This window comes from Simochromis diagramma, unplaced genomic scaffold (genome assembly GCF_900408965.1).
Source record: "Simochromis diagramma unplaced genomic scaffold, fSimDia1.1 OVJJ01000321.1, whole genome shotgun sequence".
NCBI lineage: Eukaryota > Metazoa > Chordata > Actinopteri > Cichliformes > Cichlidae > Simochromis > Simochromis diagramma.
The window spans coordinates 10,362,758-10,380,534 of NW_024386772.1; the positions used below are offsets into that span (position 1 = coordinate 10,362,758).

Consider the following 17,777-nt stretch of genomic DNA (forward strand, 5'->3'; position numbering starts at 1 on the left):
CAGAGAGGAGTCTGCCTCTGCTTGTTGACTCCCATTCATTTCCATTAGGGCTGAAGGGTTACCGAGGAGCAGGCCAGTAACAGTGTAAACGAGATGTCATGTTTGACAGGGCGTGTAAGCTCAGCTCGGTCACACACACCTAAACGTTAGACAATAACAAGTAGTGAGGCAGACAGACAAGGAGCTGTCACACTACCACAGCCATATATGTATTGCTCAGGAATAAAACGAGGCTTCTCAGTTACAGTCCTATAAAACAAAACAGGCCTGAAAAACAGGATCACATTTGTTCCCACCCTGATGCCCACAACCATTACCCTTACTCTCCCCAATCTACCAGCCCATCTGTTCTGCCAACTGCTCCGTTACGCTTCCCCCTCATTACTGGACCACTTTCCCTGCTCGTCCCCTTACCTTATCGTTATGCACACAGCCATTACTGAAGCTCTCGCTTCTTCTCTCTCTCTCTTTTGCCCTCTCTGTCTCATCTGAGCTGCTTTTTTCCCTCCCTAAGCCTCGAAGTACATTGGAGAAAGAGCGAGAGAGAGTGTGTGTGTGTGTGTGTGTGTGTGTGTGTGTGTGTGTGTGTGTGTGTGTGTGTGTGTGTGTGTGTGTGTGTGTGTGTGTGAGAGAGAGAGAGAGAAAAAAAGAAATCAAAGAAAATGCCTCAGACGCCCCGACCTGTATCTGGCTAAGCATCTCCATGGTAGCATGACCCCCTGAAACAGCCCATCATGCTCCACTGCACTTGAAAAGGACCGAGTGCAGAGAAGGGGCAGATCGAGGAAGGGTGTGAAGGAGGAGAGAGAGATGAAGGAAACTACGAGGGCACTAGAGTGGAAGCTTCAAAACCCCACATGGTTAAATCACTTTATCTGTTAAATGTTTGTTTTATTTTAGCTCAAGATTTCCTCACCTCCACACCATGTTTGGTATCCCCCGCGTAAATAATGAATGCCCGTATGAGGAAAAGGCTAAATGGCTTTTTAAAAAAACAAAAAAAAAAAAAAAAAAAAAAAAAACACTGAAACATTGACATTCAGTATGTGTAGGTGTGCTAGGCACTTTTCAGTCTGCCGAAGCTAAACATTAAAAAAAAGACAGAAGAACTTTGAAACATTCAACATTCGATGGTTTAATGGTTTGGTTTTCTTTTGAGTACAGTGGTTATTTCTGCCGCTGTGGCATTCACAGACAAATCAAACAAACAAAAATATCTGGGAACACAAAAATATATATAGCTTTCTGATAACATCTGTGGCTCAGTCTAGTAGTTACAACAGGTACAAGAGCAACTCTCTGTACCCGATCGACAAAAACGTAAATACAAACACTTACATAAACATGTAAAAACGGTCCAAAACTTGAACTAATACTTGAAATTCTGTGGTTCTGTGGTTTATAAAATGAAATTGCTATTTACATTCAGTTTGAATAATTATCTTTTCATGAAAAGAATATAGTGTATGAGTCAGACATTAACAAAAATAAACACTGATTATTCAAACTTGTGATAAAATATATAATATTGATTATAATTAGAGGGACTATGTTCAAGTGCTATTAATAAAGACGCACATGAGGACCGCTGGGATCGCGGCTGCACGGCTCCTGTCTGAGTGGCATAAACCAAGGTGCAGCTCAAGAGTTTGGAGTCCAGGGACAAAAGGTCAGAGGTTACAAAATTCAGTCAAAACCTCCACCTCTGAGACACAGTCAAAGTGGTTAGTAGCAGGAAAGTGGCAGTGAATGGGAAGAGAAATTACCTGGTCAGATTGCTCCCAGTCACTGACTTGGTTACTCAAAAGAGAAAGATGGCATTCTATCACAGCTCAAACATTGTTGTCCTTTGCTTACATGTGTTTTATCATGTAGTCACAGTGGTGTAGGGTCGACTTTTTAGGTTAGTGGCACGTCGTGCGACTGAAGGCAAAGATCGTTAGGAAGCCTGTGCTTGTTCCGTCACTTTGCACAGAGCTGTCTTTACATCTGAGGTCCAATGGTCTCAGTTAACAGCTGCTGGCTCATGTTTTCCAAGCTGAGCAAGGAATCAAAAACCAAAAACCGAGGCTGGTATTTTCTCATCTCTAACCCGTGACCAAAGGGTGACTGGCTCGGCTTTGAAAGCTAAGCAAACGCACTTGCCAAAGCCCTCCATACCAGAAGAAAACAAACTAGCTTTCAACTTTAGCAGCTTCTACAACTTATCTTGAAAAATAAACACTTTTAATCTTTTTTCATATATAAAAAAATATTTCTAATATTACCACAAAGTTTGTTCCACTGGACGGGTTTGACTTGTAGTCTTGTTGCATTTATCTTATGTCTATATGTGTTAGATGACTGTATGTTTGCGTGTATATCAATATACCAAAAGTATAAGCAGGTTAGATTGTACTCTCAATATTTTCTTAGAATGATATCCTTTCTTCTAAACTAGTTCCTCAGTTCTTTGTGCTCCTCACCTGTGCTATCTACTGCTCTCCCTGTTTTTCTGCAGTTCACTTCTCTGATCCTCCGATTCCTGAAATGATTGCATGCACCTGCTAACAGACAGTTTGCTGGCTGGACAGTGGACTCTCCAGGGACAAGCTAGTGGGAGACCCGTCTGGGCGGGTGCAGGGCTTAAACATGGTGGAGATATAGAAGGCCTGCAGGCACAGACAAAAAAACAAATGTCAGGAAAGACACGCAGACCACACATGCTGTCAATCACTCACTGTTTATAAACAGAGAGTGGAAATTGAGGGAGAAAGCATAGTGTTTGAGCTAACACAGTCAGCAGAAAGCAGCGAGAAACAAACCCTGCGAGGAAAAGGATAACTGGTATTCAGGCTATTTAGACAACAGTGAATTTTAACATACCACCCAGTATGCGGTGAGCCCTCCTTGAATAAAGCCTGTGAGGACGTCAGTGGGATGGTGACGGTAGTCTGAGATGCGGCTCAATCCGGTGTAGACAGCGATCATTACTAAGAAGAACTGTATAAGTGGGCGCAATAGCCGAGCTCCTCGCCACGACAGCCGTGCCTGCAGGTAGAACTGCAAAAAAAGAAGATAAATACCATTATTATTTTCACTACTAAGTGAATATATGGCTATGGGCACTTATGTGCTAATGTATGCCCCCACAAACATAAATTTATGGTTATGTCTAATGACTGAAGTTCTATAAACTAAGTGGAACATGAACATCCATTTAATCTGCTGCCCAGAGGGGGGGAAGAGAAGTTTGGCATGGTTTCATTAGCACTTTTTAAACCCAACTTCCTGCTTTTGTTCATCCTCATCCCGTGCATCAGCGCTACAGTACAGAGGTCCTGTTTGTGTGCGTGAAAATGGGGTCACAGGTCGAGCTGAATGCAGATGCAGGGCTCGCTTTATGAGGTGGCTGGAGGTATGTCTGAGTCAAACAGCCGCTGGGGAGCATGTGGTCTACATTACTGCTGGCAAGCCGATCCTCGCTGTCTCTCCTTTTCCTATCTTAACCGAGAACAGGTGTCACTATTCCTGCTGTACACACAAGTAGCTGGCAAGGTCATGGTGGCGTGTAGCTGCAAGTCTGACACATTCTCACTAGGTTGTCTAAGCTCTGTCAAATAATTTGTAAGCAGCAACTTCTGTGTGTGCGTGCTTGTGTGGAGAAAAAAAAAAACACTAGGTTTTTGTTTTAGTCACGCCACTTCTTCCTTTCAGTTTGCTACCCTTTCATTCCTCTCAGTCAGTCCCACAATATTCATCCCTTTCTTTCTCTTTTTGTTCAAAAAGGAACATTTTGCTGTGGACTTGTAAAGAAAACTGTGCAGTAATTATGAGCCACCCCTCATTTCTTTATCTTTTGCTAGGTAAAGAAGAAATGGACATAGTGATTTGTTGAAAGATAAATTGATATTTTCTTTATTATTTTTGAACATAGCCTGAACTCTCTTGGGCAAGCTTCCCTGTAATTTCTTTAAGTAGTCTTCAAGAATAGTTCTCCAGGCATCTTCAAGGATATTCAAAGCTCTTCTGTAGCTGCTGGCTGCCTTTTGTTCTGTCCTCTTATTTTTTTTTTTTTGTTTTGCTCTTGTGAGGTCAGTCTATGACTGACAGTGTTCCATTGTGAATTTTTATATCCAGGTATGGTTTTACTGCACTGCGTTGTCACGCTGAAAAATGAAACGACTGCCAATCAGATGCTTCAGAAACAGTATTCAGCGGTGAGTCAAAATCTGACGTACTTTCTTCATTCATATTTCCATCAATGCTGACAAGATCCCCAACGCCACTGGCTGAAATACAGCCTCAAACCATGACAGAGCCTCCACCATGTTTTACAGATAGCTGTAGACACTCACTGTTGAACTTCTCTCCTGACCTTCTCTGTATGTACTCACAATGACTTGAAGACGTGACGTTTTTGTCTAATTTAGCATACTGGAGCATTTTCTTCCCGGTTTCCTTCTTGAAAGCAAACCTTCCACTGAGACTATCTCTAACAAGGTTTCAGCAAACATTAGGTGGACAGGGCCAGCTGTGTCTCTGAGGTCCTGTGTCAGGTCTTTGCTGGGTTTTTTTTCCGATTCTTAGGACATGACTTTCAAATACTGCTCATCTGCTGTAGATTTTTTTTTAGTTTTTTTAGGCTTGAAACTTCGTATTTTGTCTTCCATTTATCTAGTTTCCTCAAATATTTTAAGGAAACAGTGTACACCATGCACAGATATGTAAAGTTTTTGAGCTAAATGCTCTTTGAGAATCACCTTGTTGGTGCAACCGTTATTTTATCCCTTTCGAACATATTTTCCATAGATTCGGTTAAAGAAATGGGAAGAAATTATGTGTTTTGTCACAGGCCGTTAGTAGCAAAGTACCTAAAAATATAATTTATAATTGGTTATTTGCTAGACTGTGACGAAGATAGGTGTTATGCTTGAATAATTCATAGGTCAGTGTTACAGTAAGTGGTCTGATGAACAACAACAAAAAAAATCTTTCCTCTAGTCCCAGACAGATGGACTGAAGTGAAAATGAAAGAAGACTTTCAGAGAGTCTGGAAAACTACTGCTTAAGACAAAACAAAAATAACAACCTGCAAGTCTGGCTCTTTATAACTGAAATGTACAGAAATAAGACACAGCACTGTACAAATAGAGAAGGTTTCCTCCTCACTTTGAGTTTTGAAAAGCAACAAATTATTTTCATTCATCTCAGATGAATACAAATATTTATGTCACCTGAAAACCATTAATTAGCAGCTAGCGATGATGGTTATGTGAAGTATGTGAACGTTTCATAGACAATGTGCTTTTGTCTCCCTCTAACTGTCACTTCTCTCTCACAATGCGCCCATGACTACAGGGCAGTGTGCTGTGAGAGAAAAATGAAGAGATGGGGAGGGAGGCTTGGAGGGTTGAGAGGGTGTCTATTGCTGAAAGAAGCCTGTCGATCTCTCAGCAGGCATATTCAGCTCTCCCCCCTCGACTAAATGAGACCCACAACAAGGCCTCCTCTGTCTGTGGAGTCTCTTCATCTATTCATGTTCCCTGTGGAAAACATTCTCCCTCATTCTCTACCCCACTCCAAATCCTCCTCCTCCCTATCTTTCTGTCTCACCAGCCCTTTTGGTTGGAAGCTGGCTGCCTGTAGAGAATTGGTTCTCTCAAAGATCGGGAACCGTGAATGTATTTAACAGCACATGGCTTGGTGTGTCTTTCCACATGTTCAATTAGCATTGTTCTCGGCCTCTAGGGGCTGGTGTTGTCTTTAAAAACTGAAAACAAAGCAAGAACTGTAATCTTCCTCTGATACTATAAACACTGGGGTGAATACAGTAATTACACAATATGAGCTCAGGTGTATGTAGAGGTCAACTTTCCAGATTTGTTCGCCGATAGACTGGGTGTGTTTGTTTGTTTGTGAAGCAAAGGTGACTTACTGCCAGATAAAGCATTGTGTACATCGCGAAGGAAGCATGGCCGGAAAAGAAGGACTTCCTGAAAGAGAAGATCCATAAAAGCAGCCAAATGTTACACATTAACTTAGGTTTCTGTATACAGCACCCTGAGAAAGCAGGTAATTGCACATAAACCACACACCTTGCCTCCTCCTCCAACTTCTTTTCCGCAGTGCAGACTATGGACTCTGCAGGGACATAGATGCCTTCCTTGCAGTTAATGGATGCATATGTGATGTTGCACACATCCAGGAAGTTGGGTCTCAGGCGACCTACGCTTAGCTTGGCCATGTTGGTGAGAGACTGACCAATACAACAGCCAAACAGGAAGCTTCCCAGTTCCTTGTACAGGCATGACACATAGCAGTTTCTAACAAAAGCTCGTGAGTGCACACCTCGGAAACGCACACGATAGCATTCACCTACAGCGATCTGAAAGAAACAAAGACAGGAGACAACTTTTAACTTGCCATACCGCCCGGCTGAACAAATACTGTGAAAATATGTTTGTTTTACTTTTAAGCAAACACAAGCACATTTACACTATAAGAAGATGATGATAGCTTTAACTCACTGTCCTTACACATAACATCAATTACTGTCTTACCGCTACACCAGTGATGGCGATGCCACCAGCGATGAGCAGGCTGTCGGAGATGGCCTCGGTTGTTATGTTGGGATAAGTGATGCTGGGGTCTCCGCAGAAAAAGCCTCGTTTGTAGGGAGTCACAAACTTCATCTCGCATGCAAAAAATGGGATGGAGGCTGGGGGGGGGTCGGGGGGGAAAAAGGGAGTGGAGGCAGACAAAAAAAACAAAACAAAAGATGGCTTGATGAATATCTATGATGTGGTCTGTGTAACAACGATGACAAATAAAAGAGACAGCGCGATACATGGACAACGGTACTGTCTACTCATATGAAAATGGCCTAACATAATAAAGGGGGGTAGCATTAAAGCGTCAGTCATTTGGTGATATGAGTTCCAGATTCCTGGGGATCAGGGAATTCCACACATAGCTGCTTTCAACATGGGAGCAGGGAGAAGGAGAAGGCTGACAGACATGAAAAGACGTGAAAAAATGGAGGCAGCATGACAGTGGAGAATTCAGATGAGGAAGGAGGAAGAAGTTATTGAGAGCATGTTACACAAAAACATCAGTGTGCTCAAAGAAGACAAAGTCACTGTGTATTGTTAAACAAGTATGTTTTCTTCAAGCCAAAAGCAGTGACTCACAGTTTAATCCATCTTAACTTATATTAACAGCTGTCTCACATTATGTTTACTGGCTGGTCACTAATTATAAGAATTTACGCTATCAGGTGAAAGTGGTCAAGGTCTGGTTTGCTTAGGTAAACATCACCATGCAGTCTCATGATCAAAGTTCACTGGGGAAAATTTGCGTTTTAACCAGTTTTTAAATGACGAATTGGAAGGTGGTGACTGTAGCTCCACAAACGAGGGCTGAGCTGCACGGCTTTTGTTCTGCATTGTACTTAACACTAATAGCCAATATCCCTCTAAAGTCCCAGCATGCTCCATTTCTCTGTCCCTTATCCCATGTCCCCTTGTCACCCCATGGAATGCAGCGAGGACATGGGACTAATCATTAACCTCTGTGCCTCTCCCTATCATCCCAGGCCTGCTTGTTGGTTGGAACGCTCCCAGGCCAAAACACTGCTCCTGCCAGAGAATCTCTCAGACTACGTGACTGAAAAGAACACAGGATACACATTTAAAACCAGGCCAGAAGGATTCTCAGTCAAACACATAAACAAGGGTCTGAAAACATTCCTTTAATCATGATAAATCACCAAATTTTGAAAGAAAAGAGTGGGAAATGAGTATTTGATGAACAGCAGGTAGCTACAGTTTGTCCACTTTGAGATCTGCCAAAACTGGCTCCGTATCAGCTTTAACCAAACACAGAGTCAACTAAACTCCCATGCTGTTCATTCAACCTTACTGAACTTACTGATAGGCACGGGAGACGTGATTAAGGCTGGGATACAGTAAGACATAGGTCAAATGTGTGTGTGCTAAAAAAACTCTGCAGTCAAAGTCAAGCTGCCCTCCCAGAAAGACAAAACAAAGACTAAAAACAAGCTCGCGTCCATGTATTTCATGAGATGTTACGGCAGGGAAGGAGAGAGGGAAACATCCTGTAGACAGATAGCAGAGCCTGTGACGCCAGCACAGAGAGCAAACGCCTCACATCTGACCCCAATCTCTCACTCATCCCATCCAGATAACACATGTACAGATTCATCATATGGAAATTCAGCTCACTGATGTGCCTCATATAACAAACGCATTCATATTGATTATATATATATATATATATATATATATATACACACACACACACACACACACACACACAGGTGTGCCCTGTTTTGCTAGTAAAATAATCTATTAGAACATCTCCTTCTTCTATCTTGTGGTTATCCTAGTGAGAGTTTACATTAGCTAAGATCAATGGAGTACCTGTGTTTACTTTTGTGCTAATTGGTAGATAAATAAATAACCTCAATGAGAGTTCATGTTTGCCTTTGTGTTACCCGCATGAAATGCATCTTTTTGAATCACTTGATCATAATACCCCTATGCATGTCATACCCAAGTGGAGACGTGAGGTATTTGATTCCACACCCAGATTTTTTCTCCAGTACAGTCAGCTCCTTTCAAATAAGTGTTATGCAAAAGCCCCAACATAACAACAACAACATAACAACAATCCACTAAAATAAAAAAGCTGATGACATTTTATAAGGACTTTTAAACTGACAGAGACATGCCGTGTTTGGGGGTAATCAAACACTGATGATACATTTTAGCATTTAATAATGAAACAAATACTTAAAACAACAACAACAAGTACTATTTTGTGTTGAACAGGGGCTTCTTTTGACCCTTTCTGGTTTCCATATAATCCATTAAAAGCCCCTCGTCTGATTCCAGAAATCAGTATTTTGTTGTATTGACACAGAGATAATGGTGAGAAGCTCCATTAAAGTCCAAACACTTATACTGTAAGACTTTTCAAAGGCGAAGGAAGTGTCACGTCAGTCAGAGACGGCTTGTAATGCTTCCCCATTTTTGCATGCAATAATCACTAAACATGACAAAAGTGGTTTAGTGGTTTAAAAAGCTCCTTGATAATATCACAAGAGAAAAACTGAGCAAACATACTTGAAACCACATTAGTTATTTAGTTTGTGAACAATCCTAAAGAAATTACAAGCTCCTATGTCACAGTCAACCTCTATGCTTTACAACTACATTCAAAATGTTTTCACAACATGACTGAAAAACACTCCACAGACTCTCACTTCATCTGTCAGGCAGCTGTGAGCCAACCTCTGCACCTGGCCAAGACATGCTCAAAAGAGAGCCAGACCAGGAAGGCCTGCAAGAGGACACAAAAGGAGGCAGAGGAGTGGGCTGGCTCCAAGAGCCAAAATGTGCTGCTCACTGGGCCTAACATTCAAAGCAGGAATGCTTTCAAATAGTCAAAAGGATAGAAAGAAGAAGGGGAAAGAGGAAGGGAGGAAAAGAGGGGATATGTGCCTCTCTCTGAGAAACTGTTCTGGTTCTAATTTACACATCTATGACCACAGCCCAGAATGAGCTCACTGTGAGAGGAGAACAACAACAACCAAAAGCAACAAAATAAAGAAATAAAAAACAGCAAATGAAAAAAGTGGTTTAAGGAGGAGTGCAAATGAAAAGAGGGCAGATGGTAGGAATTCATCGACATACTTTCAAGTCATGTTGGTCAACATCTACTGATCAATTCAATGTTGGACTGAAAGCTAGGCTGCTATGCGGGGCGGAGCGGAGAATTGACAAATATGTGTGTGTGTGTGTGTGTGTGTGTGGGGGGGGGGGGGGGGGGGGGGGCAGTAAAACTGGGGTGAGAAAAACTGGAAAGATGGAGCCAAGAGAGATGCAGCAAAGGTTCCTCTTTAAAGAACAGCAGACGGAGGCGATTAGTGGTGGTTCTGGAATGTGAGGGTCAGAGATCTGGGCTCTGCTGGGACCCGCTCTGTAAACACGACCCCGCCTCAACAGGCAGAATACCCCCCGACACACATACACATAAAAAAAAAACCCACACTGAGATGCAGACAAACCAAATCCACAGCCGCATAGATTAACAAGACAACCAAAACACACCACAAAAAAAAAAAGGAAAAAAAACAAAACAAAAAAAAACACCTGGAAAAAATTAACCAACCATGCCAGAGCCATGAACCACAGAAAAACCCCCTAACGATCCAAAACACAGCCATTAATGCAGACACCACAATCACTAAATTCACTCGTATGGATGCTGCTGCTTCTATCACTAAAAAACAGCCTGTGTATACTCATGGATTAGCATGACATATCCTAAAGCTATCTCCAAGCTACAGTAATGGTCATCTGTTTCCATCACACTCAATAATATTTGACTGCACAGGCCTCTTTCTACTTTTGCCCTTTGATAAAGCTAGAGGACAGACTGTTAGTGACCTGTCAACACAGAGCCATGTGGCCTGCAGGACCTGGGACCGGGATGAGCGTGGCCTGTGCAGCACCCTTCACGGGTGGTCCACCCACACTGAGCTCTTCACCAGCTTGCATGTGCCAGGAGATCACAACTAAATTTTAAGGTGCTTATTTACCTTCAACTCAACCTTTCAAAAATAATAAGCCAGTGAACTGTATCGCGCAGTGTTGGAATTTGAATCTCTGCGAGGTTGATAATCCCCAGTAACAACATTACAAGGAAGCAGCGTGACGGCATTCCTAGTACGCTCTTAAATGGCAGTCTGCAGATGGACTGGGTGGGTTTTTGCAATTATTTGTGCAATAATGACTGAAGCCGTCTTCATAAGATCTGTTATTTCATCTAATCCCTTCTCAGTTTGAGATCATTACAGGCAGAGTTGAGAATTTGTACCTGAAACAAAAGACTCTGTTTTAAAAGTTAGTCCAGAGAGAGTCTGTGCGCCTCACTGCATAATTCTCTATCACACAAAAGAACAAACACACACAGGCAGTTGTACTGTAGGGCAGGTAAGTCAGCAGGTGAAGTCATTCGCACCAAGGCTGTGATTATTATTGGCAACCGCGGATGGCAAAAAACTCAATTAAAGTGCAGTGTGTGTATGACAGGTACATCCTGTTCTTCCTTGGTGGCCCAATCCAGGTAAGGGAGGAATGGGGGGGAAGAGTAAGTGTTTGCCTCCTTACTGACACACACACCCACACACACTCTTTTACTTTCCCATAATTGGCCGGATTGTTCTGGGAGATGGGTCTGTTTTGTCTGCCCTGATGGCCTCGACGAGAGATTTTTAAGTGAAGAACAAAGGCGGGCTGAGAAGCCGCAACAGAGTTTTGTTAACCATCTGCTATCATCAACATCTGCTGCAGCAGGACTCCACACACACACACACTGTTTAAGTACACCCACTGCTTCATTTATCAGCCCATACCCAAATCATTAATGTAGGCAAAAACAGGGGCCCCAGAAAGAAACAGTCGACCGCTCAAAGTACCTCGCTGGCCAAAAATGTTAATATTTATGGAGGTTTAATGCACTACATTAATAACTCAACACCGAGCAAATGCAAACCCTACGTCTCCATGACCATGAAAAATAAAACACAATGGCGCTTAAAAACTTAGCTTTTTTTCAATTCCTAACAGTGCACCAGGAGATTTCTTGCCTGCCCTTTCCACTGTTACTGTTGCCACTAGCCAGTAGAGACATGCTTCCCACAGTTGCTTCTGTTCTTGCCACACTTCAGTGCCTTGCTTCCTGGAGCCTGACTCTGGAGTTCAGGGCCTGAGCGGGGAAGTTTGAAGCAGTCTGTCTGTCTGTCTGTCTGATTCAGCAAGAACGTAAAGAACCCGCCACTGTGGTGCATATCTTGGAAACTTTAAAGAGTTCCCCAGTGGTTTTTGTGGCATGAAGGTAAGGGCGTGCATTGTGAGGTGAGAGCTGCCAGTCTGCAATGTGAAAATGACACAGGATTTTGGTTTAGACTGCTGGAGAGGTATTTAGCATGGTACAACATGATTGCGGTGGCACTCTATGGATAGAAAAAGTTCAAACCTGCAGGGCTGTTTTGTCAGAGTGTTTGGATTTGCAGGGGAATGTGCTGTTAGGACAGTCAGACCTTGAGATGATTAAGGGAGAATGGTCTCCAGCAGGTGAGATGAGACACACTGATAAAATGTACCCGATGATGGGTAACCATGCAATGGCGCCAAGAGGGAATGTCTAAGTTTTCTTATAGGGAGACAGACAGAAGACAAATCGTTAGTTCTAACAGACGAAAAGGCGGAGTTACAGCCTGTATTCGGAGTCAGGTAGACAGTCTTCTGGTATCCTCTCCAGGCCCATTGGAGCTAATGAGCGATGAGGATTAGAGCGATACACACATCTTTATTCGCTCATTATAGCTAATACCTATGGACCACCCTGGGCACTTATGGAATCGTCATCTAGGAGAAGATTACAGCTGTCTCATTAAAAGTACATTTGAAGCTATCTGCTGTCTGAACATTTCCTATCTGGTTCTGAGTACTACTTCCTCACTGAGACATAAACAGACAGCTGTGTATAGGATCCCTCGAGCAACCAAGGGTTTGACCCCTGACCCCTACTGTAGATCCTCTGCCTCCTCAGTCTTTCCGTATCTTACTCCCCTCTCCACCCTTGGGGCTTTTCCTTCATTCAAGTTCTTACTTGCCCCTCAGCCTATAGATACGTGGGACTTAGTCGATTCCAGCGTGCTAATGGGTGAAGGAAGATGTACCGAGAAGTGAAGTGAATAGGCCCACGTGGTCTGTCTGAGCAACAGCGCACTTAATGGATTCCTGTAACTCTGCAGCACTGTCAAACGGGAAGGAGATGCATTAATAGACTAAGAGGGGACAGAAAGCGAAATCAGTTCTTCCACTAGCTAATGATTTGACTGAGCCATTTTTAATGGCGCTCCATCTGTCAGCCGCAGACTGACGCCAATGTTTTCCATAACTTCAGAGAGTCAGGGCCTAAGACGCACAGCAAAACAAGACCGGCAAATTTGTCAACAAACAGCAAGCACATGGCAGCTGTAGTAGGGTAGTTAACAGCGATGACTCATACACATACAAACACCCACACCCACACTTTTACACATACGCACACAATTTAATATTTCGGAGCCTATACACAACTGCACGCTCTGACATGTCAGCCTTTTGCTGCCTGACTCACTTGGCAGCTTTCTCTGCCAAATAAGTATAACCCAAAATCCTCTAACAAAAATCTGACACCCGCCCAAAACACATGGAGACGTAAAACACGCTCACACGCCTCACTACATCAGTGGGACACCTTTGGTCCCAAAGTAGAGCTCGGCTGAAGAAAAGATAATAAAAAGAGAAGAGGATATAAGCGGATGTAGGGTAGAAAGAGGCAGGCCTTTCAGTATTCAGATCACTTAAGTAGATACCAGTCATCTTGTTCTGGCAAGCTGCTTCATGTCTTGACACACATACAACAGCAATCAACTGTTTCCAGCTTTCTCTTTCTATTGTACACAAAAACACAATCCATGTAAACTGTATCATTTTAACCACGGCTATGATCTTTTGCATTTCAGGCATGTGTGAAAATGGCATAGCTCTGTAATTAACCTCTAGAGAAAAGTCATGCCTCATAACATTCTTTATGTTTCACTTATATTGTATGAGCTTTTGTTGTGCAGCAGGCTACTCAAGTGCTGTTTTCATTCAGTTACCCTTAAAGAGAGTTACTTTATTATGGCGATGATAGAGTCAGGGCCACCTGCGCAGGAGGGAAATAGCAGCATAGTCTAGAAGTCTTGTCCCTGCACGCTCGTCAGATATGACAAAAACCTCAAACCTCCTGACATGTGCGTGGCTGGGCTCTATATAGTACATGCAGCCACAGGGTGAAAAATATTGTCATCTCTCTTTGAGTCCCAGTCCCAGCAATAATGCATGCACACACTTTAGCACACAGGCAAAGACTTGAAAACAAATTGCAGTTTGCAAATCACATGGAACTTACTGGAACTGAGCTTAACCAAAACAATCTATCTCTGTCAGGCATCATGTGCATGCCCGAACACCCCCATAATCAACACTATGATACGCAAAGTACAACAATATTAGACAAGCCTGGTGTTGAGAAAGAATCAGGTCAGGTAAACTCAGCCAAAGCCTCAGTTAATGAGTTCAATGTCACCACATTCCACAGACAGATTAAAGCTCATTCAACACCACAACATACTAGTTTCACGTCGCCACTTTAAATGTGAATTAAGCCCTAAAGAGACAGCGATAACCTCAGAACATTGCAGAATCCCTCTTCAGCTGATTGCATAAAGAGTGGCGGTGCTTCAGGGCCAAATTCCACTTTTACAGTTGTGAATGAGCCCCTTTAAAGGATGAATAATGCTGGTGGGTCAACTGTCTGAGGGAATCTGATAAAGGCACTTTTAAGGGAAATTTTGATTAGTCAGACATATGAGGGTCAAGAGAAATGAAGGGTCCAATTCATTTCCAACAATTGATGACATTCAATGCCAAATGCCCATAGATGAGTCAATGTCGGGCTTCTGCGAGACAGATACAGTCAGGATGGAGTAATCCAATAGCCCATACAGCACTGTATGCAACAATAGGGGGAAATAATGCCTTGTACTGTAAATTACATCTTATTTCAGGACATTTGATTGTTATCTGTGACATATAATAGCTAGTGTTGTGGTCTCACTGTGCTTAATAAAACTGAAAAAAAAAAAAGACTCTACTTCTCAAAATCAGTAAGATAAATCTCTTTAATCACAAACTCTAATACCTTGTGCCTCTGCATTATTACTGCAAGTCATTATTTGAAAACGTGTAACAGTATGTTCTCAGACACGTTTGCTGCCAAAGTGTACCAGGAACATATCAAAGAATCAAATCAAACCGGGACTTTAGAGATTGTTGGACTAAAACGTTCAAGTCAAAGCTCAGCAAACTTTATAAATCCGCTCAGCTGTGTTCAGCTTGATGCCCAGCAACACAGGCTCAGAACTGTTATCTGTTCAGACCGGGGCTAAGAAGGGTCAGAGCACACAGTTTTTTGAGAAAGCTAGTGGCGTGCTTGGTTTATGTCTTAGGGGAAGAACTGAGAGAGCCCATTTCCTATACTTTCCTGACTGATGCTCAGTTGCTAGCCACTTCCTAAACCCAGAACAAAGCTGCAGAAAAGTGCACAAACTAAACAGCTAATAGTATACCTGCAGGGGTTAAGAATAACATAGTACAGAATAGAAAAGTGACTACCTCGACCTGTCATCGAGTTTGCCAGGCTACTTCCTAAGATTTAACGGCCAAGCCTGAGACCTGTCGGTCTGCCTAGACGGGTTCTGGCTTCAGTTGCAGCTGAAACACTAATTCACACAACACTGGTGCTCCCGTCCCTTTCGCAGTCATGTGAGATGACGGCATGGAATTTATGAATTATGTATTATTACACAAACAAACAAACTCTGTGTACAAATTTTAGGAGGATTTCTACTAATAGAAAGGGGCTGAAGTACAGTTAATGAAACAATTACAAGTAAAAATACCTTTCTGAGGTATTTTACAAATTTCAGGTAGAAGTAGAACTCTTTTTTCTTCCTTTAACTTTTCTATATTCCCTATACACTTTGTGGCTTAGCACTGGCCCTGAAAACAACACAGAAGCATTAAAGTCCTTAGATATGGTTCGTTGCATCATTAGAAGAAAAAAACATGTGATTCGGTTCTACTATCTTTAAAAAGGTGGCACTAAAACCAGGCCTAAAGCACATGTCAACATGCACAACAACCTTTTACTTTGATTCTGAACAATTATAACTCTTCAACTTGAGTGTTTGAGGTTCTGTTTGTTCTGCTGCATTGCAAGTTCAATCTCACGCTGGCCATAATAAGTAGATTTTAAGAATACACTGAGAGAGTATTCGACCAATCTTAAAGCACTTGGAAAAACAGAATGACAATTTGTTTCCCTTTTACTGAATGAAAGCAATCTGGACAATCATGTTATAGCCTGAGTTAGTGACTATTACTGCTTTTATCGTTTATTTGATATGAATCTACTGCCAGTTTGTTTTTCTCCATAATAAGTTAACTTTTTTGGGTTGTGATTAGTATCTCCGTTGGCTCTCATTTCTGTGTTGATTGTGGCCTTGGCAGTTTTTGTTTCTTGATGTGAAGCTTGCTAGTTATATTCAAGCAAGGCTTCTGTGCACACTGTGGTGAATTATTGGCTACAAACAGTAAGCTAACCCTGAGAGAGGCTAAAGAGCTCTGCATAGAGGTAATTCAGCACCAGATCATAGGCACGAGGCACGTTTTTATCCTTATTCCCACGTTCTTCTCCCGGGAAATTTGGGAGTTACCATGGGAACTGATGAATTCCCGGGACAACTCAGCTGCTGCCAGCTGAGCCCCCACCCACATTTTCCCCGGTTCTTCCCTCCCTCCTGCCCCCACGTGCATGTAGAGGGGACCGAGCTGAAGTTTTCTGCTCCAGTCTGAGCAGTTTCCACTTGACTTCTGGAAAAATGCTTTGCAGCTTCGTTAACTTTAACAAATCCCAATCCAGCGTTGGATAGTTTGTGCTTTTTTGCCCCTTGTCTGAAACCAACTTTGTTTATGACATTAGGGAAAAAGCAAATACAGAATTCAAGAGTCATTAAAACGCTGATCTTGGTATTTAAAGATTTAAAATAGTACACTTGTTAAGTGAAATAGTAACACAAATTCTTACCAATACAAAGGCACAACACATCCAAACAAACAAGCATCTTCCTCTTGGTGCAAAACGAGCTTTCCACCTCAGGTTGGGTGAGGAATTGTTTCCCAGCTCCGTTCTCCTTCCCTTCCCCGGATCCTCCGCTGTCAGCTAACCGCCGCTGGAGCTCCTCATCCTGGGGGAGCATGCTGCTGTGAGTACCGGTGGAATTTAACTTCTGCATGTCTCTGGCTGCTTAAAAGTTAATGACAACTTGTTCGAATGTGGTTCCAGTAAGTCCTTTACGTTTGTAGTGGCTGGCAAACGATGAAAATCCCAAAAACTTTAAGTCCATCCGTCGTCGGTGCGCCAAATCATGTCAACTAAAGTTTGACAGCAGGAGACCCTGGTCAAGCACCCGGCCGCGAGGTGAGGTTACGTCGGTCATCCAAAGGCAAGAGAGAGGGGGGGCAAAGCAAGGCAGGAGAAAACCAGACAGAGGAAAACAAGCATCCGACTAAACCGAGTCACAACAAACTTCTACCGCTGGAGCGTGCTCTACAGACTACTTTGAAAAGTCCCGAGCGAAACATGTATGCAGCAGCGCACATTAATGGAACTTCAAAATAAACCCCGTGACTGCTCCTCCTATCCCAAGTCGAGTAGCGCTGATGCGTTTAAGTTGGTTATTTCCGGTATGTGGTAGTGGGTTTGACTTTACGCATTTTGTTGGGGCAAGGAAAAAAAAACTTAGAAAATCAATATGTAACGATCAGACTGGAGCTTGCTAACAAGTTCGATCCATTTGACCTCATGACCGGGTACATGTCCATGCCTTAAACTGCCTCGCCAGTGTCAGGACGTGTCCCACATACAACTTCTGGAGTTCAGAGGACATGTGGGTTGTTGTTGTTTTTTTTAAAGAGTTTGTTGTTCATAAATTTTACACAATCAAAACAACAAACCAAAACCAAACAAAACGAGGGTATAAATACATTCCATAATAATGATGTGTAGTGTGTCCTTGTAGAAAGTAATCTTATATCCTTTGTTGTGATGAC

The 17,777-nt window shown here is 42.6% G+C and overlaps 2 protein-coding genes across 2 annotated transcripts in view; both read right to left on the minus strand.

Moving 5' to 3' along the window:
* Positions 1–10,256, minus strand: part of LOC120738867 — a 24,027-nt gene extending 13,771 nt beyond the window's left edge. The window contains exon 1 of the mRNA XM_040040423.1: positions 10,244–10,256. The gene's annotated coding sequence lies outside the window, so the exon portion shown is untranslated. The remainder of the gene's footprint in view (positions 1–10,243) is intronic.
* Positions 1,115–17,373, minus strand: ppap2d (phosphatidic acid phosphatase type 2D). Its single transcript, XM_040040534.1, has 6 exons — positions 16,753–17,373; positions 6,543–6,700; positions 6,078–6,367; positions 5,918–5,975; positions 2,866–3,042; positions 1,115–2,651 (listed from the first exon to the last, which is right to left on the minus strand). The coding sequence occupies exons 1-6, from the start codon at positions 16,958–16,960 to the stop codon at positions 2,547–2,549; spliced, it is 996 nt and encodes a 331-aa protein (XP_039896468.1). The 5' UTR covers positions 16,961–17,373; the 3' UTR covers positions 1,115–2,546.
* Positions 17,374–17,777: the final 404 nt, after the last annotated feature.